The sequence below is a fragment of the Thalassophryne amazonica genome, chromosome 11, assembly GCF_902500255.1.
Source record: "Thalassophryne amazonica chromosome 11, fThaAma1.1, whole genome shotgun sequence".
Taxonomy (NCBI): domain Eukaryota; kingdom Metazoa; phylum Chordata; class Actinopteri; order Batrachoidiformes; family Batrachoididae; genus Thalassophryne; species Thalassophryne amazonica.
Window position 1 is genome coordinate 26,487,077 of NC_047113.1, and position 23,744 is coordinate 26,510,820.

General features: G+C 40.6%; 1 protein-coding gene across 1 annotated transcript in view; it reads right to left on the bottom strand.

Moving 5' to 3' along the window:
- Positions 1–752: 752 nt before the first annotated feature.
- Positions 753–23,744, bottom strand: part of LOC117520138 (neuronal acetylcholine receptor subunit non-alpha-2-like) — a 38,733-nt gene continuing 15,741 nt past the window's right edge. Inside the window, exons 3-6 of the mRNA XM_034181441.1 lie at positions 5,031–5,075; positions 4,174–4,283; positions 1,400–2,306; positions 753–1,295 (exon numbers count right to left, since the gene is read on the bottom strand). Coding sequence (XP_034037332.1) covers positions 1,128–1,295; positions 1,400–2,306; positions 4,174–4,283; positions 5,031–5,075 — 1,230 coding nt within the window. The 3' untranslated portion in view covers positions 753–1,127. The remainder of the gene's footprint in view (positions 1,296–1,399; positions 2,307–4,173; positions 4,284–5,030; positions 5,076–23,744) is intronic.

A 23,744-nucleotide genomic window follows, 5' to 3' on the forward strand; every position in this document is an offset into this window, starting at 1 on the left:
TGGTCCCGGCTCCACACAACGATCCGTTTAGAAATGATGTAGTGGTTTCTGCCTCTCGATGGCGGCTCGAAGCGCGGCGCTGTGCGCCATTGTGGGCAGTCCTTAAAGCTGTAGTAACACTCCTTATTCTCTGTGAAGCCCGTAAAATTTTCACCGAAAGCCAGTTAAAGTTTTCGAATGGTTTCCAGCTGCCTGTCTCTAACAGTTTCTGAAAAAATTCTGATGGAAAAAAAGCCCAAATCATTCCGCCATTTCCTCGCAATGAAACGACGACGAGAGGGGTGGACCAGTGCTCACTCAAAGCCTGCCCACAGGCAAATGACGCAACCGACAGGCGTGGAAAAACTCATGCATGCGCACGAAGGTTCAAGCTTGGCTGACGTAAAAACATATGAATCAAATCCATATATTTTTTGCATAAAATAAAAAGGTCTGATTCTTTTCTCACATACCTCGTATCTTGTCATTGTGGTGTATTCAATTGAATATAGGTTGAAGAGGATTTGCAAATCAGTGTATTCTATTTTGATTTCCATTTCACACAACATCCCAACTTCATTGGAATTGTGGTTGTAGTACCTCATACACAAACTGTCCCATGCTGTTGTTGCTAAATTTTGAACTTTTTGAAATTAGCGACACACTCAAAGATGAGCCTAATTAGCCCAATATTCTGCCTCTAAGAGCCACTATTCTCCCATGATTGTTGAGTAACTGAACTTGTACCAAAAAAAAAGAAAAAAAAAATGCTACATGGCTCATTATTCATCCTTCATTATTTGGTGGGGACCACGGCTTTAGTGACTATAAAAAAATGCAATATAAGTGAATATACAATCAAAGGTCTTTATGCAAGTTGTAGTACAATTAAGCTGTTCTACACTAAACGCATTGTGTTTTCTTGAGCACCTTTCAAGAATATCCAGACTGCGTCATGCAAAGTGTGCTCACAGCCGCATGCTACTTAACTGAAAATTAAACAGTTTGTGTGCAGTAGAAACTCCCAACAAAGTGATATTCAGGAGTCTGTTTTCCTTTAAGAAACATTTATGATGCTTCACTTTGCTCAATAGTTACAAACAATCAATAAACTCATCTTGAACACTGAGCTGGTGAAGATGTCACTGCTAGTGTGCAGGAGGTGGCTCCTCACTTGGAGTTGGAGGAGGGATTTTCAGAAACATCTGCAGAGCTGGAGTGAAGATGAGGATGGTGCCCAGTACTGCAACAGTGAGGAAGGCCCAAAGGAAGATCCTGTCTAACACCTGGGCCACAAATTTCCAGTCTTGTACCACCTAAATAAGAGAAGAATTGGAGATGGTGTAACCACAGCAATATATGAAATTCTGAGCGGCAGCAACTGTAACAATATCTCTGGAGAAGATCCATGTTTAATTACCTCGCGGATAAAGTGCTCTTTGCGGATATGCCTGCTGATGTAGCGCACTGAGTAGATGGCCTTCTCCAACATGGTTGCCCACGCCTCATCTTCCATAGCATCAGATGTCCCCTGTCCACTATTTCCTCGCTGGCGTCCTCTTCGACCTCCGGATCGAGGCTTTAGCTTGGGGCTTTCGGGTGCCAGTTCTGGGTAGTGGTAGCGATCCGTGTGGCCGCGCATGCAGAGCAACCTCGGCAGTTTCTGAAGGAAGAGATTCCGGACCCAAGGTGACATGGGGTGGTAGGTGGCAGAGGAGCGGTGGTGTACATTGATAACAAAGACGGTGACAATAATGGAGAGTGTAACGAAGATCATGATGAACAGCAAGTATTCGCCGATTAGCGGGATCACCTTGGAGGATGACGGGATGATCTCTTCTATGACGAGGAGAAACACAGTGAGCGACACAAGGACAGAAGTGGAGAGTGACAGCTTCTCCCCTTCATCTGAGGGAAGGTAAAACACCAAGACGGTCAGAAAGGACAAACCCAAACAAGGGATGATGAGGAAGAGCGTGTAGAACAATGGTAACCTCTTCAGAATGAAAGAATAGGTGATGTAGGGATACGAATATAACCCATCCTTCCTGTTCCCCCTTGCACCAGTGGCGCTGAGGATCTCCCACTCCCCGTTATCAAAGAAGTCCTTCCGGTCTACCTGTTTGTCTATCAGAACCAGGTCCACCATGTTTCCATCGTAAGTCCAGGAGCCAAACTTCATGGAGCAATTCTGTCGGTCAAAGGGGAAGAAGGTGACGTCCATAGTGCAGGCAGACTTGTAACTGGCAGGAGGTGTCCAGGTGATGGCACCGTTGAACTTGACAATGGCTTTAGTCATCAGGGAGCCTTCAAATCGGCCATCAGCACTTAAAATAAACAAGATCAGAAACATTCTCAGGTCAAAAATCTCAAAGATTCCTCATATTTAGCGATGCTGATGGCACTAGTCATGTTTTATATACTGTTAACAATTCATTTTAGGATGTCAAAAAAAATCACTTGTCAAAAACTTTAATACCAATTTAAATTTTAACAATTTAAATATAACAATTAATAAAACTGAAGGTTAATGGACACATTTAATTGTGCTGTTAAGAATTATATGACCTTAGTTTACTTACCTTTTTTGGAAAAATCTTCATTAATAAAATAATCATTTATCTTAGAGTCACTATAAAATACTGCAAAAAAACTGATGAAAGGAAATTATGTGAAATGGATCTTTCCATAAAGTATCGTACCTTTTTATTTTTTTCAAAAACTATATGGATTTCATTCATATGTTTTTACATCAGACATGCTTGAACCCTCGTGCGCATGCGTGAGTTTTTCCACGCCTGTCGGTGACGTCATTCACCTGTGAGCACGCCTTGTGGAAGGAGTGGTCCCGCCTCCTCGTCGGATTTTCATTGTCTGGAAATGGCGGAATGAAAAGGACTTTTTTTCCATCAGAATTTTTTCAGAAGCTGTTAGAGACTGGCACCTGGAAACCATTCGAAAAATTTATCTGGCTTTCAGTGAAAATTTTACGGGCTTCACAGAGAATAAGGACTTTAACTACAGGTTTAAGGAGCCCTTTAAGGACGGTCGGTGCGCCGCGCTGCGAGCTGCGACGACGCGGCACAAACCACTGGATCATTTCTAAGCTGATGGCTCTGTGGATACGAGACCATCGTGCGCTCTTTCTCTGGTTATCACAAGACCTGGACATCAGCCATTTTCCGGCAGATTTCACTTTTAACAAGAGATTTTGTCATGGAAAGCCGCGCGGAGGCTTCGCGCGTCACGACCGATTCGCTGATGAAGCGAGACAAAGGAACACCTCCATTTCGGCGTGTTAGAGGACAAGTTGGGACATGTCTATCTCGGCTTTCAGTGCTTACCAGTCGAGTGAATATAAAAGAACTTGTGGAGAGCTGGACATGTCCCAACTTGTCCTCTAACACTCCGAAATGGAGGTGTTCCTTTGTCTCGCTTCATCAGCGAATCGGTCGTGACGCACGAAGCCTCCGCGCGGCTTTCCATGACAAAATCTCTTGTTAAAAGTGAAATCTGCCTGAAAATGGCTGATGTCCAGGTCTTGTGATAACCAGAGAAAGAGCGCACGATGGTCTCGTATCCACAGAGCCATCAGCTTAGAAATGATCCAGTGGTTTGTGCCGCGTCGTCGCAGCTCGCAGCACGGCGCACCGACCATCCTTAAAGGGGTCCTTAAACCTGTAGTTAAAGTCCTTATTCTCTGTGAAGCCCGTAAAATTTTCACTGAAAGCCAGATAAATTTTTTGAATGGTTTCTAGGTGCCAGTCTCTAACAGCTTCTGAAAAAAATCTGATGGAAAAAAAGTCCTTTTCATTCCGCCATTTCCAGACAATGAAAATCCGGCGAGGAGGCGGGACCACTCCTTCCACAAGGCGTGCTCACAGGCAAATGACGTCACTGACAGGCGTGGAAAAACTCACGCATGCGCACGAGGGTTCAAGCATGTCTGATGTAAAAACATATGAATGAAATCCATATAGTTTTTGAAAAAAATAAAAAGGTACGATACTTTATGGACAGACCTCGTAGCTTGCTTACCTTTTTTGGAAAAATCTTCATTAATAAAATAATCATTTATCTTAGAGTCACTATAAAATACTGCAAAAAAACTGATGAAAGGAAATTATGTGAAATGGATCTTTTCCCTTTTTTTTTTTGATGAAAACATTTATTTCATGTATTACACATTCTCACTTTTCATAGAGGACGATATCTGGGAGCCAGATGTTTTCAGACGGTACTCGGATAGACCGAATACCTCCGTAGTCTTTTGGGTTCCATCGAAGCTTATAATCAATCCACTCCTGGTCACAAGACAGGCAGCATGTCATGTTACAGGGCAAAACATTCTAAATTTTTTATTCTATTTAAATGTTTATTTTCAATGTAGTAACAATTTAATGTTCCAAAAATGTTTTTAAAATGTTTAAAAAGACTAATTAATACAAGCCTTCAACCCGATAGATAGATAGCTAAACAGAGTTTATAAATGGTGTCCATGCTCAATTTCATGTCAAATTAACAACAATGCTAAAGAAGGCATGATTGCTCAATTGTGATAAAAGAAACAAATTCCTGAATGACCCAAAATTTAATGTGTATTTTGTTTGTTTGGTTGTTGTTGTTGTTTTTTTTTTTTTGAGTATTTCTGTTACAAAAAACAAATAAACCAACCCATCAATTGGCACGAGAGTCAAAACATCACATTATTGATAACAATGACATAACATACTTTAGAACAACAACCCTGTTCTCTGGTAATCCAGTTCCGCATTCATTTACAGTAACATATATCATACAGGCAGATCTGACTACCAATGAACATGTTTTGTGCCGGCTGTCAACTGTGACTTTGTTCAAACAAGCCTGGACCTCATAACTACCCTGACAGTAGAAGACAACAAAGCTAGATAACACTATAAAGTGAAGCAATGCCTTCAAACTGAACCAACAAATACTTGCATCTATTTTCTCATTGCTTTGTACATTAAAAAAGTAAAAAAATAAAATTCAATCTTTCCAGCCATGATGCATTTTTGCCTCTTGCTGACCTGACAGAGCCAAACATTAGTTGTCATCAGCTGGTTCTTCTCATCCTAAAAGAAAGTACAAAGGAGTTGTTTTTAAAAGGGTAATAAAGAATTTTTGATTAAAATGCAAACAAGAGTATCATCAACTGAAAATACACAACTCAGCAATAAAGTCTAAATGCATGCAGACCATAGAAAAAAAATGTCAAAACCAAAGTAGTTTTGATTATGATCCTGGGATTGAATTTCCTTATATCAGTAATATTTGTGGTAGGGAGAATTGTTGTTGGATCCGATATCTCATTTTTTAGTTATATATATCTAAAAATGGCAAACATGACAAAAACTTGACATTCTAACATTTCAGTATTGTATCTCATGCAACCTCACTAAAAAAATACACTGGCTCAACTTAAAAATAAATTAATAGGTTATTATTTAGTTAGGTTGCTTGATGTTATAGATTACAATTTGTTCATGTAAATGGGGAGTCTTCTTCACAGACTAAGGTTAATTATGGAGTTCCACAAGGTTCTGTGCTAGGACCAATTTTATTCACTTTATACATACTTCCCTTAGGCAGTATTATTAGAAAGCATTGCTTAAATTTTCATTGTTACGCAGATGATACCCAGCTTTATCCATCTATGAAGCCAGAGGACACACACCAATTAGTTAAACTGCAGGAATGTCTTGACCTCTAATTTCCTGCTTTTAAATTCAGATAAAACTGAAGTTATTGTACTTGGCCCCACAAATCTTAGAAACATGGTGTCTAACCAGATCCTTACTCTGGATGGCATTACCCTGACCTCTAGTAATACTGTGAGAAATCTTGAAGTCATTTTTGATCAGGATATGTCCTTCAATGTGCATATTAAGCAAATATGTAGGACTGCTTTTTTGCATTTGCGCAATATCTCTAAAATTAGAAAGGTCTTGTCTCAGAGTGATGCTGAAAAACTAATTCATGCATTTATTTCCTCTAGGCTGGACTATTGTAATTCATTATTATCAGGTTGTCCTAAAAGTTCCCTGAAAAGCCTTGAGTTAATTCAAAATGTTGCAGCTAGAGTACTGATGGGGACTAGAAGGAGAGAGCATATTTCACCCATATTGGCCTCTCTTCATTGGCTTCCTGTTAATTCTAGAATAGAATTTAAAATTCTTCTTCTTACTTATAAGGTTTTGAATAATCAGGTCCCATCTTATTTTAGGGACCACATAGTACCATATCACCCCAATAGAGCGCTTCGCTCTCAGACTGCAGGCTTACTTGTAGTTCCTAGGATTTTTAAGAGTAGAATGGGAGGCAGAGCTTTCAGCTTTCAGGCTCCTCTCCTGTGGAACCAGCTCCCAATTCAGATCAGGGAGACAGACACCATCTCTACTTTTAAGATTAGGCTTAAAACTTTCCTTTTTGCTAAAGCTTATAGTTAGGGCTGGAGTTTTTCCTTCCCACTGTCGCCAAGTGCTTGCTCACAGGGGGTCATTTTGACCGTTGGGGTTTTTCTGTAATTATTGTATGGCTTTTGCCTTACAATATAAAGCGCCTTGGGGCAACTGTTTGTTGTGATTTGGCACTATATAAATAAAATTGATTTGATTTGATTTTGTATTTGATTTCTCTTGCTGGGTTTTTCCTGCTTGGGCATTGTCTGTCCCTATCTCTCTTGTCGGTCTCTCTTGGTGGTGGGCAGGGCACACTGTTTGGCCACACCCTTATTCTGGTGCTTTCCACACACTTGTTCCTAATCTGTAGCTCATCACATGGGTGTATGTAAGCTTCATGGGTTGCACTGTTTATTCGCCAGATCGTTGTGCTTTTTGCCATCACTTCATGGCCCTGTTCTGTCTGTTTTGTCTTGACCTGTTTTCTAACTGTGTATTTTGGACTGCCTGCCTGTTTATTGGACCATGCCCTTGCCTAATGTTTCTGACTCTGCTGCTGATCTTTGACTGCCTCTCTGTGTACCAGACCCTGCTTTTTGTACCAGTAAAACCCTTTTGCTGAATCCCATCTGATTCTGAGCTCTGTGCTTGTGTCCAGCTATTCTGTACCACTGATTCTTGCATCACTACTCTTAGCTTCATAGTGCAGTAGAGCAGAGAAGGATTTTCTTTCACCAAAACAGATCAAATCCAGGCTTGCATCTCAGATGTACCTTCTGGCAATTTGTAGCTAAACGTTCATGTCTTCTTTTTAAGAAAATCCTCCTCGATACCACTTCATCGTGAAGATGGATAACTGGTGATACAAAATGCAAAGCTTGCACTGTGCATAATTTCTCCAATCACAGCCACGTAAGCCTATAACTTCTTCTGGGTTGTCTGGGTGTCTTGGTGGCTTTCCTCACTCTTCTACTTATTGCACAGTCACTCAGTTTTTGACAACTGTCTACTCCATTACCATAGAGTGCCATATTGTTTGTATTTCTTTGTAATTAATGTAAATAAAGTCCAAGACATATTCAGTGGCAGCTTTACCATCAGAGAGCCTCGTCCACAACGACCACAAAAGACTCCAAGCTGTCGTTGATGTTAAAGGGACAATACACAGTATGAAGAACAGGGGTATGTAAACTTTGGATCAGGGTCATTTGGGTAGTTCTCTTGTCATTTTGATTTAAAAAGAGAAACAGTTGTTTGACAATAAATGGCTTCACCCAACCACTAACCATGAGTGAAAAAAAGTTTTTTGTGTTGTCATTAATATTCTCTTAAGAATGGCCAAAAAAGCAAAAATTCTGCCAGGGTATGTAAACTTTTGAGCACTGTAAATAAATTATTTAAAACTTGGTGAAACTATTTTGGTTTGTGTATAAGTGCTTTATGAACACATTTTGGTCACTGTAAGTGTGATGCAGAATTTCCATACCATTACATTTCTAGTTTATGTGTGAACTTGAAACCAATTCCGATGATGCACAGCTTTTTACTTTCCATTACATCAAACAAAAACCTTATTTTTTTTGGTGCTATCACTTCCTAAGGACGGAAGAAAAACATAAAATGGGAGGTGGATGAGGTGGATCAAGCTGCAGCAACATAAATACATCAAGAGGGGAGCAGAGGGAGACGGGAATAGAAAGAGAGAGACTCGTAAGCACAGGGTTGTTTCCGCATCACCACGGGCAAGTTTGAAAGTGAAAGACTTACGACAGACATAGAGGGTGAATGTGATAGAAAGATGTACACGGCTGTAGGTGAAGAGAAAGGCGGGAGGGTGAGCTGCACCCAAACCAGGCCTCAGCTGTCACACTGAGTTGGATATTGTAGTTATCACATAAAGCAGAGGTGAACCATAATCTAATGCAGAGCCACGCAGCAGCACAGTGGAGCTCAGCTCTTCTGTGCCAGTCTTTTTTGTTTGTTTTTCATAAAATGTGCTCTATTTTCTGACATTTTCACAGGGTTTTCCAAAGGTTTAATCTTTACTTTCCACAGAACCAGCAAATTGCTTTATTTTACAACATGCTGGTCATCCTAGTTGACTGAAGAGGACAAAGGATTACAAGGCGATGATGAATATTTCAAAACAAAAAGAGTGGGCCTTCCATTAGCATTTTCCGTTTTCTTCTCGAGGACATCTAAACCATCTCAGCCCACTGAGCCAGTCAATGAAATATTAAAGCAACATTCCAGAGAGAGGGAGTGTAGATATGAGGAGAGTGTTCCATATCTATACTCAACAAAAATATAAACGCAACACTTTTGGTTTTGCTCCCATTTTGTATGAGATGAACTCAAAGATCTAAAACTTTTTCCATATACACAATATCACCATTTCCCTCAAATATTGTTCACAAACCAGTCGAAATCTGTGATAGTGAGCACTTCTCCTTTGCTGAGATAATCCATCCCACCTCACAGGTGTGCCATGCCAAGATGCTGATTAGACACCATGATTTGTGCACAGGTGTGCCTTAGACTGCCCACAATAAAAGGCCACTCTGAAAGGTGCAGTTTTGTTTTATTGGGGGGGATACCAGTCAGTATCTGGTGTGACCACCATTTGCCTCATGCAGTGCAACACATCTCCTTCGCATCATCCGTGAAGAGAACACCTCTCCAACGTGTCAAACGCCAGCGAATATGAGCATTTGCCCACTCAAGTCGGTTACGACGAGGAACTGGAGTCAGGTCGAGACCCCGATGAGGATGACGAGCATGCAGATGAGCTTCCCTGAGACGGTTTCTGACAGTTTGTGCAGAAATTCTTTGGTTATGCAAACTGACTGTTTCAGCAGCTGTCCGAGTGGCTGGTCTCAGACGATCTTGGAGCTGAACATGCTGGATGTGGAGGTCCTGGGCTGGTGTGGTTACACGTGGTCTGCGGTTGTGAGGCTGGTTGGATGTACTGCCAAATTCTCTGAAACGACTTTGGAGACGGCTTATGGTAGAGAAATGAACATTCAATACACGAGCAACAGCTCTGGTTGACATTCCTGCTGTCAGCATGCCAACTGCACACTCCCTCAAATCTTGTGACATCTGTGGCATTGTGCTGTGTGATAAAACTGCACCTTTCAGAGTGGCCTTTTATTGTGGGCAGTCTAAGGCACACCTGTGCACAAATCATGGTGTCTAATCAGCATCTTGGTATGGCACACCTGTGAGGTGGGATGGATTATCTCAGCAAAGGAGAAGTGCTCACTATCACAGATTTCGACTGGTTTGTGAACAATATTTGAGAGAAATGGTGATATTGTGTATGTGGAAAAAGATTTAGATCTTTGAGTTCATCTCATACAAAATGGGAGCAAAACCAAAAGTGTTGCGTTTATATTTTTGTTGAGTGTATTTTAGGTCCTTGGAAAGCTCCTGACGCCTGTGCTCTGTGCGGTTTCAGCACCACGGACAGCAACACTGCTCGGTATGAGGAGAGTACTGCTCCCATGAAACACTTCTAAAACCTGAAGTAGTTCCATATAAAGTTGGCCATGACACACAGGTTTGAGCTAAGCGTAGCTACCCGACGGATCCATTTAGAATGACGTCAGGTTAGTTTATAGAGCTGATACTGTTCAACAAGCAATGTTCTGGAATCATGACATTTTCAAACTGGCAATCAAAAAATAAGTGCCTTCAGGAATTCTCAGTTCTTGATTGGCTCAACACACCTGGTGCTGCTCATGAGTTGTTTGTAAAGCAGGAAAATACATGGATCTGCAGAATCGGGACTAAGAGCCACTCCATAAAGGAACTTAAAATGTCAATTTGCATTCTCATGTCGCATGTATTTAGTGATTCCCTTCGAGTACAGTCTTTGCATGATTTTTTTTTTCTAATTATCTCTTCTTGTAGGGGCTCGTTTAGAGATAGAACTCACTTCTGTTGTTGTACTTGGAGTCTTTGTTTGTTACCTCCGCCATTTTCGTTACCTGCTGCATTTAAGCTAAATGATTGCTCAGCCACAGTGATGAACTAAAGGTTGCTTCAGGACTCTGTTGACATCGAAACTTAACTGCTTACTCCCTTCTTTCTGTGAAAGAAACGAGCATGTTTCACAGGAAACCGTAACTCACAAGCAACCGTTCACCCCTCCCTTCCCCAAACACAATGTACCCTGATGCTATGTTGTATTGTTTATGATTTTTTCTAATAAAAGAGCAGAGCGCTGGAGGGGAGGCAGAGAGGAGCAGGAGAAGCAAGGTTGGTCTTAGGTTTGTACGCGCTCTCCGAAGCTTCTCCCCTTTGCGCAAAGCTCACAAAAGAGATCTCTGTGATTGTGCTTTGAGAAACTGTGTTTTGCAGAATACGATCTCAGGCACAGTTTAAGTGCCAGGTCCAGTTAGGGCGACGGACCTGACAGTTATGTTTTCACCCCTGTTTGTTAGTTTTTCTGTTTGTGAACAGCCTGGAACCCACACTTGTTTTCATATATCGTGAAATTTTTACAGATTCATATCATAATAGGCAAGAACTGATTCAGTTTTCAAGGTCAAAGTCAAGAACAATCTTGGAAAATTCCCTATCCTTTAACACTGAAAAAAATTCATAACTCTGTCAAAAAAGATCAAGTTTCTTTCACATTTGACAGCCTTGTGTAGGATGGTATCCTTTATTGACTGACAAAGTTTGATCCGGATCTGATCTGTGTTACAGATTTTGTGGCCATTTAAATGTAACATTGAAAACCCAATTTAATGTATATTTTACATCATAAGATAAGATCAGTTTTATTTATCCCAAAGGACATTATTTTGGCAGCGTACCGAAACAGTAAACAATGTTTTTTTGTTTTTTACAATAAATATATATCTTAATGAATCAAATGTGCCCCAATCACTCTCATGTTTGAAAGTGAGGTGCAGACTGGCACTCACTATCACCTGACAAGGTTTGATCTGATGTTGTAGACCGAACGGTCCCCCTTAAAAATCAGTCCGCCCCACCTTCATTGCGCATGCATCATCAGCTGCGGTTCACCGATTATCACCTTGTTTCTGCTTCAAACTGCTCTCCAGTCATCATCTATCTCAGCGACGTTTCTGTGTAGGCTCTCAGTTGTCCAGGTGGTTTCCATAGTAGAGAAGCTTGAATCTTTGACTGGACTGGGTTGCTTGACGCGAGGACATTTCGCTTCAAATCGCAGAAGCTTCCTCAGCTAAAATTCTTGCTCTGGAAGTCTGATTTCTGTCTGACTCTTGTAGAGAAGAATCTAGAGAAGAAGAATTGTAGAACTCTGACTCTTGTAGAGAAGAATTGACTCTTGTAGAGAAGAATTCTTCTCTACAAGAGTCAGACAGAAGTCAGACTTCCAGAGCAAGAATTTTAGCTGAGGAAGCTTCTGCGATTTGAAGCAAAACGTCCTTGCGTCAAGCAACCCAGTCCAGTCGAAGATTCAAGCTTCTCTACTATCTCAGCGACCGATATCTGAAGCTTTTGTACAACAATCATTTCCACATAAATTCAGCATTATTTCATCATAAAAGATGGAGGAAGTGATCAGAGCGCCGTAGCTACATGAGCTGCTAGCTGCTGCATTCACTACACGTCCGTCACTTCAAAGCGTCACAGAGTGTCGCCTCGTTTCTGCTTAAAACTGACTTTAGAATGATTTAAGAGGTTTTACCTTGTCATCTGATGGTTAATAATCCTATTAGTCCATTTGATCACTTTGGGTGAAGAGACTCTGTCTCAGACAAGCTGCTGAGCTCTGAAATGACACATGCGCAGTGAAGGCAGGGTGGATCGATTTTTAGGGCGATACCGTTCGGTCTGTGACACTGGATCTGATCCGGATTGTGGATTTTGTGGACATTTGAATTTAATATTGAAAATTTAATATTTGGTGTATATTTTGCATTATATCTCAATCAAAAGTGCCTCAGTCACTCTCATTTTTCTGTTATGGATTTATCTACACCATCCAAATTGGATGGAGGTTCCAATTTTATGCCTGTTTGTCTTCCAGTTATCAGTCAGAAACCAAGTGCCAAAAAACAATGACAAATTGCATAGCAGAGAAACCAATGTTCTGTGAAAATTATCTGAAAAAAGAATTCAGAATACTTTGATTCAAGTGCATAAACTAAATACAAACTCCTGACATTTGATCACATCTCATTTAGCTTCTGAAAAGCCACATCTAACAGGACTTTGACCTTGCAAATTTTTTCCAAGATAAAAATTTGTGGAATTGGAAACTAGTGTTAGTGGAGGTTTGTGCTCTGTGAGCACAGTGCTCTAGTTTGTATGTGTATTGTATTGTACTGGGTTTTGTTTTTTAATAAACTGCAGGCAGCTGATCATGCCAGCAGCCAGCTAAATGTTACAAGAGTATACAATTAAAAATATAAATATATAAATAAAGACTTATCATTTGAACAAACATGTTATTTCTCTCTTCTTCTTTTTTTTTTTAGATTATCTTCATAATCTGGATCCTTTAGGCCATAAAACCCTTTGTGCTTTTTGAAAAGTGAAGACCAAAAAATTGGCTTGTTGTAACTGGATTGCAGCACATGACTTTTTTGTCATTTAAAAACTATATATATTTAATGGTTTGATGCTGGGCAGCACGGGTTAGCACTGTCCTCACAGCGAGAAGGTCATTAGATCGATTCCCACCTGTGGCCTTTCTGTGTGGAGTTTGCGTGTTCTCCCTGTGTTTGTGTGGGTTTCCTCCGGGTGCTCCAGATTCAAATTTTGCCACAAACTGGGCGACAGCCAGGTGGAAAACATACGGATTATTCAGACGGCTTTCGGTGGCTTTTCAGTCGTGTGACTATCCGAGAAATTGTGGACAAGCTGGGCATGTTACAACATGTCCTGTGAGACTTCATCACGGAGGTGCTTTTGCTCCACCATCAGCTTTGTGCCGATGAATTTTGCTGCAACTCTTTTCATGGCCAAATCTTCTGTCACAGTGGAATGTACCGAATAAGTGCTGATGTCCACCTCTTCCCGATTTCTCGGATAATCACACGACAGTCCCACATCTCCACAGCGTTCACTTTGGAAATGATCTGGTCATCTCAGCATGTTGTTGGCTGCCCGGAGCGTGGCTCGCTCTCCAACGTTGTGCGGACATCTTTAAACCGGTTGTACCGCTCCTTAATCTGTGTGATGCCCATAGGATCATCACCGAAAGCTGTATGAATAATCCAAATGGTTTCCACCTGGCTGTCACCCAGTTTGTGGCAAAATTTGATGCAGTCGCGCTGCTCCAGTCATTACACCATTTCCTTGCAAAGAAAAAACGATGAGAGACTCCACCCATCCTCACACAAAGGCTGCTTACAAGCAAATGACGAGCCGACAGGCATGAAAAAAATCACGCACGCGCACGAGGGTTCAAGCTTGTCTGACGCAATCACACGTGATTCAAATCCATCAGGTTTTTGAAAAAAATAAAAAGGTCAGATACTTTTCTAACAGACCTCATATATATATATATATATCTCAAATCAAATCATTTTTATTTATATAGCGCCAAATCACAACAAACAGTTGCCCCAAGGCGCCTTATATTGTAAGGGAAGGCCATACAATAATTACGGAAAAACCCCAACGGTCAAAACGACCCCCTGTGAGCAAGCACTTGGCAACAGTGGGAAGGAAAAACTCCCTTTTAACAGGAAGAAACCTCCAGCAGAACCAGGCTCAGGGAGGGGCAGTCTTCTGCTGGGACTGGTTGGGGCTGAGGGAGAGAACCAGGAAAAAGACATGCTGTGGAGGGGAGCAGAGCTCAATCACTAATGATTAAATGCAGAGTGGTGCATACAGAGCAAAAAGAGAAAGAAACACTCAGTGCATCATGGGAACCCCCCAGCAGTCTAAGTCTATAGCAGCATAACTAAGGGATGGTTCAGGGTCACCTGATCCAGCCCTAACTATAAGCTTTAGCAAAAAGGAAAGTTTTAAGCCTAATCTTAAAAGTAGAGAGGGTGTCTGTCTCCCTGATCTGAATTGGGAGCTGGTTCTACAGGAGAGGAGCCTGAAAGCTGAAGGCTCTGCCTCCCATTCTACTCTTACAAACCCTAGGAACTACAAGTAAGCCTGCAGTCTGAGAGCGAAGTGCTCTATTGGGGTGATATGGTACTATGAGGTCCCTAAGATAAGATGGGACCTGATTATTCAAAACCTTATAAGTAAGAAGAAGAATTTTAAAGTCTATTCTACAATTAACAGGAAGCCAATGAAGAGAGGCCAATATGGGTGAGATATGCTCTCTCCTTCTAGTCCCTGTTAGCACTCTAGCTGCAGCATTTTGAATTAACTGAAGGCTTTTCAGGGAACTTTTAGGACAACCTGATAATAATGAATTACGATAGTCCAGCCTAGAGGAAATAAATGCATGAATTAGTTTTTCAGCATCACTCTGAGACAAGACCTTTCTAATTTTAGAGATATTGCGCAAATGCAAAAAAGCAGTCCTACATATTTGTTTAATATGCGCATTGAATGACATATCCTGATCAAAAATGACTCCAAGATTTCTCACAGTATTACTAGAGGTCAGGGTAATGCCATCCAGAGTAAGGATCTGGTTAGACACCATGTTTCTAAGATTTGTGGGGCCAAGTACAGTAGCTTCAGTTTTATCTGAGTTTAAAAGCAGGAAATTAGAGGTCATCCATGTCTTTATCTCTGTAAGATAATCCTGCAGTTTAGCTAATTGGTGTGTGTCCTCTGGCTTCATGGATAGATAAAGCTGGGTATCATCTGCGTAACAATGAAAATTTAAGCAATGCCAACTAATAATACTGCCTAAGGGAAACATGTATAAAGTGAATAAAATTGGTCCTAGCACAGAACCTTGTGGAACTCCATAATTAACCTTAGTCTGTGAAGAAGATTCCCCATTTACATGAACAAATTGTAATCTATTAGATAAATATGATTCAAACCACCGCAGCGCAGTGCCTTTAATACCTATGGCATGCTCTAATCTCTGTTATAAAATTTTATGGTCAACAGTATCAAAAGCAGCACTGAGGTCTAACAGAACAAGCACAGAGATGAGTCCACTGTCTGAGGCCATAAGAAGATCATTTGTAACCTTCACTAATGCTGTTTCTGTACTATGATGAATTCTAAAACCTGACTGAAACTCTTCAAATAGACCATTCCTCTGCAGATGATCAGTTAGCTGTTTTACAACTACCCTTTCAAGAATTTTTGAGAGAAAAGGAAGGTTGGAGATTGGCCTATAATTAGCTAAGATAGCTGGGTCAGACATTGTTTTTGCAAAGTTACACACCGATTCAATGTTAATTTTAATGACCTCCGACTGGCGTAACCGGGTGTCATTACTGCCGACGTGAATTACAATCTTACCAAATTTACGCTTAGCCTTAGCCAGCAGTTTCAAATTTCCTTCAGTGTCGCCTGCTCTGGCCCCCGGAAGACAATTGACTATGGTTGCTGGTGTCGCTAACTTCACATTTCTCAAAATAGAGTCGCCAATAACCAGAGTTTGATCCTCAGTGGGTGTGTCGCGGAGTGGGGAAAAATGGTTAGAAATGTGAACGGCTTGGCGGTGTACACGGGGCTTCTGTTAAGGGCTATGCTTCCTCCTCACAGTCACCTAGTCGGCCCTGCTTTCCCGGCTGCTCGGGATCTGCTGGAAGGGAACTAACGGCGGCTAAGCTACCTTGGTCCGCACCGACTACAGGGGCCTGGCTAGCTGTAGAATTTTCCACGGTGCGGAGCCGAGGCTCCAATTCGCCCAGCCTGGCCTCCAAAGCTACGAATAAGCTACACTTATTTCAAGTACCATTACTGCTAAAGGAGGCCGAGGAATAACTAAACATTTCACACCCAGAGCAGAAACGTGCAGGAGAGACAGGAGAAGCCGCCATGCTAATCCGGCTAAGAGCTAGTAGCTGCGCTATGCTAGCGGATTCCTAATAACACACAAAGTGAATAATGTGTAAATAATATATATATATATATATATATATATATATATATATATATATATATATATATATATATATATATATATATATATATATGAAGTCTATTAGAAAAGAAACCGACCTTTTTATTTTTTCAAAAAAACTATATGGATTTGAATCACGTGTGATTGCATCAGACAAGCTTGAACCCTCGTGTGCATGCGTGAGTTTTTTCACGCCTGTCGGTTGCATCATTTGCCTGTGGGCAGGCTTTGAGTGAGCACTGGTCCACCCCCTTGTCGGAATTCCTTTGTCTGATTTCTTCCTGAGAGACTGGCGCTTTGATTGATCAAAATTTTTTCTGAAACTGTTAAGGCACATCCAAGTGGACACCATTCGAGAAATTCAGACGGTTTTCTGTGAAAATTTTAACGGCTGATGAGAGATTATGGAGTGTTACTCTTGCTTTAAGGACTGCCCACGGAGCCGGACACCTCCCTTGGAAGCATTACAGGACAAGTTTGAACATGCCCAGCTGTTAAACAATTTCTCGGATACTCACTCGACTGAAAGCCATCGAAAACCGCCTGAATCTTTTGAATGGTTATCAACACGGAGGTGTTTTGCTGTGGCGCCGCGCCATGAGCGGCTGGGTGCCGACGCGCGAATCCGTCCGCACGTCTTTCATTACAAAATCTCCTTTAACAGTGGAATGTCCGGATAAACTGCTGATCCCGAGCTCTTCTGAAACTTCTCTGTTCTCTCACGACGTCCTGGGTCAACAGAGGCTTAAATTTGGAAGTTTTCAGCTTGAAACAGGCTGACGACGGCGACTCGGGGCGCAACGCGCCGTCTGGCGCCGTGGGCAGTCCTTAAAGCGACAGTAACACTCCATAATCTCTCATCAGCCGTTAAAATTTTCACCGAAAACCGTCTGAATTTCTCGAATGGTGTCCACTTGGATGTGTCTCACAGTTTCTGAAAAAGTTTGATCAAGCAAAGCGCCAGTCTCTCAGGAAGAAGTCAGACAAAGGAATTCCGACAGGAGGGGTGGACCAGTGCTCACTCAAAGCCTGCCCACAGGCGAATGATGCAACCGACAGGTGTGAAAAAACTCATGCATGCGCATGAGGGTTCAAGCTTGTCTGACGTAATCGCACGTGATTCAAATCCATATAGTTTTTTTTTTTTAAATAAAAAGGTCGGTTTCTTTTCTAATAGACCTCATATATATAAAAGTAAGTCCCTTCGGCTGCTCCCTTGTTTGCACTCAGGGTCGCCACAGCAAATCCAAGGTGGATCTGCATGTTGAACTGGCACAGCTTTTACGTCGGCTGCCCTTCCTGACGCAACTCCACATTACATGAAGAAATGTGGCATGGGTGGGATTTGAACCCGGAGCCTTCTGAACTGAAACCAAGCGCATACCCTCATATACTGTATTATATATATATATATATATATATATATATATAAATAATACAGTATATGAGGGCAGTGATGCCGGTAACGCATTACTTAGTAACGCGTTACTCTAATCTGACCACTTTTTTTAGTAACGAGTAATCTAACGCGTTAATCTTTCCAAATCAGTAATCAGATTAACGTTACTTCTTCATGTCACTGTGCGTTACTATTATTTTTCATTGTGAGTCGATAGCAGCATTAAACTTGGTCTGTGGGCAGGAGGTCGGGGTTCGACTGAACTGCCCACTTTCAGTGAGCTGTGAGCTTATCATCCGCGGTTTTTTGCAGCTGCTCGACTCGTCGTCTCCTCTTAAAGCACGGTGATCAGCACACCTGCACTGAGCTTTACAAAGACATTTTTATACTTTTTTCCTCCTTTATTTAGAGCTGAGCTGAGCCGCTCCGTATCTGCACGTTAAAACAGCTGATCCTCCGCGACGCGTCAACAACTAACACTTTTCCACTCAAATGCACCTAAACTCTCTTTCTGAGGACCACATGATGTGAAAACACAATAAAACTTTCTTACCTGTAAATCTGGTCATGTTTTCTGCATAAATAAATAAATGTTATCCATTCTTTGTGCTCAAACGCCAAAGTAGGGGCGAATCCAGATGGAATGGGGGCGTGGGGCAGGGATGTGCCCCCCTCACAACACCCCTAGATTAAAGGTCCAGTTTTGAAGCCTTTTTTTACTACAACTACTAATACTACTTAAAATAATATTAATTTCGACAAGTAAAATATTTAGAGAGAATTTAAATGTTAGAAAAATGCTAGAATGAATTTAATAGTTACATTTATAAACAATGTAGGTTCGAAATTGCAAGTTTTACTGTTACAGTGCTGTCAACAGTTAAATATGAGGTCAAGAAAGAGGTCTTTATTTTACTTTTTATAAAAACAAGTATTTATTTTCATTGAAGTCAAGAAAGGGTGACTATAAAGTAAAACTTTTGGCAAAACAGGTATCATTGTCATGTTGAGGTGGCAGAGGATTGTTGTCGGCAGCTGGGAAAAGTAACTAAAAAAGTAACTAGTAATCTAACTTAGTTACTTTTACAATTGAGTAATCAGTAAAGTAACTAAGTTACTTTTTCAAGGAGTAATCAGTAATTGGATTACTTTTTCAAAGTAACTGTGGCAACACTGTATGAGGGTAAACAGTAGATTAAGATTAGCACATTTCCATTTCAAACAACAAGCATAGAAACATGCTTTTTTAATAAGCTCTGAAATAGGATGTCTTTAGGATGTTTTCGCTCAGTGTCTATGGGATGTTTTTGGTAATAAACTCTCACTTGCCTTTTAAAACACTTCGTGGCCTATTTTACCTTGCCAGAAGGTTTCAAGCTAATTCATGTGTCACAGCTTTGGGTGACTTATGTTGTGATCTAGTCCTCTATAAATAAACTATATTTAATGGCGAGTAAAAAGTTCTGTATGATCCCTTTAACACATATCAGTTTGGCTATAATATCTTCACATCTGGGCAAAAACCTATGCTTGGACCACATCGTAAAATGAAGCTTGCGCTGCAGTTTTGTAGAAAACCTATTTGTGCAACATGTTTTAGGACCAAAAGTTTGGGAATCATGTTTACATTCTTTGAGTTACTAAAAAAGCTGGGAACTGAGGGTAATTAATATCCTCATGAGGATATGCTCAGAACTGCAGAAGCTGGGTGTTTGAGTCTGACATTTAAAAAACAAAAAGAACACTCGCTGCACTCACAGGTTGGGAAGCCTGAGGGTAAAAACATGGAGGATAGGGTGAATCTAATAAACCACACATTACTATTCACCAGTCTGCACGGGAACAGTAACTGAGCACTCAAATAAGGAAACAAATAAGAAAAATATAACGCAATGCTAAAATACCCTCAGCTGTATGAGCTTTGTGTTCTTTATAATTTGCAGTTGCTTAATTCATTATTAATCCCTTAAGCCCTAGAGCCTATTTCACCAAATTCACATACCCATACATTATGATTTATTTCTCAGCTTGTACAAGGTCAAAAATGCAAAAGTTTGGATCAGCTAAAAGACAGCTCCTAGGGGATGTTGTGGATGCAAAAAAAAAATTGAAAGTAAATAATACTTGGTAGGAGTAAATGAGGTTTTTATTTCCCATAAAAATGACTTCCGATTTATGTCTTTATTTGCTTGGCGTTTGAGCTGTGGTTAGTTGATATGTGATTGAAGTGGATACTTTTGTAGAGGAGACTACGCTTGACATTTTGATGTATAATAAGTGTATGTTGGTGTCAGCATTGGTTAGTTATGAGTATTCAAATGTTCCAAAACAGGGCACATCCCCAAATTTGGGGACTCTAGGGTTTAAGAGGTTAAGATCCTATGTGTTACGTACAATTTGTACATGTTCAATAAAGCCCTCAATCAATCAAAAACAATATTTACGGTTTAATGGCATTTGCATGAGGCCTTGGGTAAGCGTGTACATCAGGTTTTGACAACAGCGGAGGTTGTGCAAATCAAAGAATATTTGTAGATCACCCTTTGTGCATTTGCAGGTATTAATGAGACAAATTTAACTCCATAGGAAATTAGTGAAAGTTAGCGTGCATGCTAACATCCACGATTTTGCTCCAGAGGTGTTATTAGGTTCCAAAACACAGCATTTTCAGTTTTAGAAGTGTTTATTTATCTCTAACCTTTACATAATAAATAACAAAGAGGTTATATTAACACACAAATGGAACTGAGTTCTGCAACTAGCTAAACTAGCCTGTGACATCATCAGGCGAATGTCAGCGAAATGTCTTCTAAATCACTTCATAGGTGTTATTAGGTTCCAAAAACAGCGTTTTCAGTTTTAGAAATGTTTATTTCTCTCTGGGTTTTACATAATATATACGATACATGTTATATAAACACATAAATGAAGCAATTTTGGGGAGACCAGCCAATGACGGAACAGCGCAGCTCCACTCTGATTGGCTGTCACCCCCGCCACTCAAAAAAAAAAAAAAACCCAAACAGACTGAAACAAAATGGGAATTTTTAACCTCTTAAAATAGGTCACGGTTAGTCATCTTTGAACTTGTCCGAGATCTGTGCCCCAAGAACGTTCCCTGTGAATTTGAAGACTCTGGCAGTAACAGGACTGGACTTATGCTGAGCACAGACAGTCGGACGGACGCAAAGCCTTCGCAATACCTGATGGCCATATTTGATCAATCAATCAATCAATCAATTTTTTTTATATAGCGCCAAATCACAACAAACAGTTGCCCCAAGGCGCTTTATATTGTAAGACAAGGCCATACAATAATTATGTAAAACCCCAACGGTCAAAACGACCCCCTGTGAGCAAGCACTTGGCTACAGTGGGAAGGAAAAACTCCCTTTTAACAGGAAGAAACCTCCAGCAGAACCAGGCTCAGGGAGGGGCAGTCTTCTGCTGGGACTGGTTGGGGCTGAGGGAGAGAACCAGGAAAAAGACATGCTGTGGAGGGGAGCAGAGATCGATCACTAATGATTAAATGCAGAGTGGTGCATACAGAGCAAAAAGAGAAAGAAACAGTGCATCATGGGAACCCCCCAGCAGTCTACGTCTATAGCAGCATAACTAAGGGATGGTTCAGGGTCACCTGATCCAGCCCTAACTATAAGCTTTAGCAAAAAGGAAAGTTTTAAGCCTAATCTTAAAAGTAGAGAGGGTGTCTGTCTCCCTGATCTGAATTGGGAGCTGGTTCCACAGGAGAGGAGCCTGAAAGCTGAAGGCTCTGCCTCCCATTCTACTCTTACAAACCCTAGGAACTACAAGTAAGCCTGCAGTCTGAGAGCGAAGCGCTCTATTGGGGTGATATGGTACTACGAGGTCCCTAAGATAAGATGGGACCTGATTATTCAAAACCTTATAAGTAAGAAGAAGAATTTTAAATTCTATTCTAGAATTAACAGGAAGCCAATGAAGAGAGGCCAATATAGGTGAGATATGCTCTCTCCTTCTAGTCCCCGTCAGTACTCTAGCTGCAGCATTTTGAATTAACTGAAGGCTTTTTAGGGAACTTTTAGGACAACCTGATAATAATGAATTACAATAGTCCAGCCTAGAGGAAATAAATGCATGAATTAGTTTTTCAGCATCACTCTGAGACAAGACCTTTCTGATTTTAGAGATATTGCGTAAATGCAAAAAAGCAGTCCTACATATTTGTTTAATATGCGCTTTGAATGACATATCCTGATCAAAAATGACTCCAAGATTTCTCACAGTATTACTAGAGGTCAGGGTAATGCCATCCAGAGTAAGGATCTGGTTAGACACCATGTTTCTAAGATTTGTGGGGCCAAGTACAATAACTTCAGTTTTATCTGAGTTTAAAAGCAGGAAATTAGAGGTCATCCATGTCTTTATGTCTGTAAGACAATCCTGCAGTTTAGCTAATTGGTGTGTGTCCTCTGGCTTCATGGATAGATAAAGCTGGGTATCATCTGCGTAACAATGAAAATTTAAGCAATACCGTCTAATAATACTGCCTAAGGGAAGCATATATAAAGTGAATAAAATTGGTCCTAGCACAGAACCTTGTGGAACTCCATAATTAACTTTAGTCTGTGAAGAAGATTCCCCATTTACATGAACAAATTGTAATCTATTAGACAAATATGATTCAAACCACCGCAGCGCAGTGCCTTTAATACCTATGGCATGCTCTAATCTCTGTAATAAAATTTTATGGTCAACAGTATCAAAAGCAGCACTGAGGTCTAACAGAACAAGCACAGAGATGAGTCCACTGTCCAAGGCCATAAGAAGATCATTTGTAACCTTCACTAATGCTGTTTCTGTACTATGATGAATTCTAAAACCTGACTGAAACTCTTCAAATAGACCATTCCTCTGCAGATGATCAGTTAGCTGTTTTACAACTACCCTTTCAAGAATTTTTGAGAGAAAAGGAAGGTTGGAGATTGGCCTATAATTAGCTAAGATAGCTGGGTCAAGTGATGGCTTTTTAAGTAATGGTTTAATTACTGCCACCTTAAAAGCCTGTGGTACATAGCCAACTAACAAAGATAGATTGATCATATTTAAGATCGAAGCATTAAATAATGGTAGGGCTTCCTTGAGCAGCCTGGTAGGAATGGGGTCTAATAAACATGTTGATGGTTTGGATGAAGTAACTAATGAAAATAACTCAGACAGAACAATCGGAGAGAAAGAGTCTAACCAAATACCGGCATCACTGAAAGCAGCCAAAGATAACGATACGTCTTTGGGATGGTTATGAGTAATTTTTTCTCTAATAGTTAAAATTTTGTTAGCAAAGAAAGTCATGAAGTCATTACTAGTTAAAGTTAATGGAATACTCAGCTCAATAGAGCTCTGACTCTTTGTCAGCCTGGCTACAGTGCTGAAAAGAAACCTGGGGTTGTTCTTATTTTCTTCAATTAGTGATGAGTAGAAAGATGTCCTAGCTTTACGGAGGGCTTTTTTATAGAGCAACAGACTCTTTTTCCAGGCTAAGTGAAGATCTTCTAAATTAGTGAGACGCCATTTCCTCTCCAACTTACGGGTTATCTGCTTTAAGCTACGAGTTTGTGAGTTATACCACGGAGTCAGACACTTCTGATTTAAAGCTCTCTTTTTCAGAGGAGCTACAGCATCCAAAGTTGTCTTCAATGAGGATGTAAAACTATTGACGAGATACTCTATCTCCCTTACAGAGTTTAGGTAGCTACTCTGCACTGTGTTGTTATATGGCATTAGAGAACATAAAGAAGGAATCATATCCTTAAACCTAGTTACAGCGCTTTCTGAAAGACATCTAGTGTAATGAAACTTATTCCCTACTGCTGGGTAGTCCATCAGAGTAAATGTAAATGTTATTAAGAAATGATCAGACAGAAGGGAGTTTTCAGGGAATACTGTTAAGTCTTCTATTTCC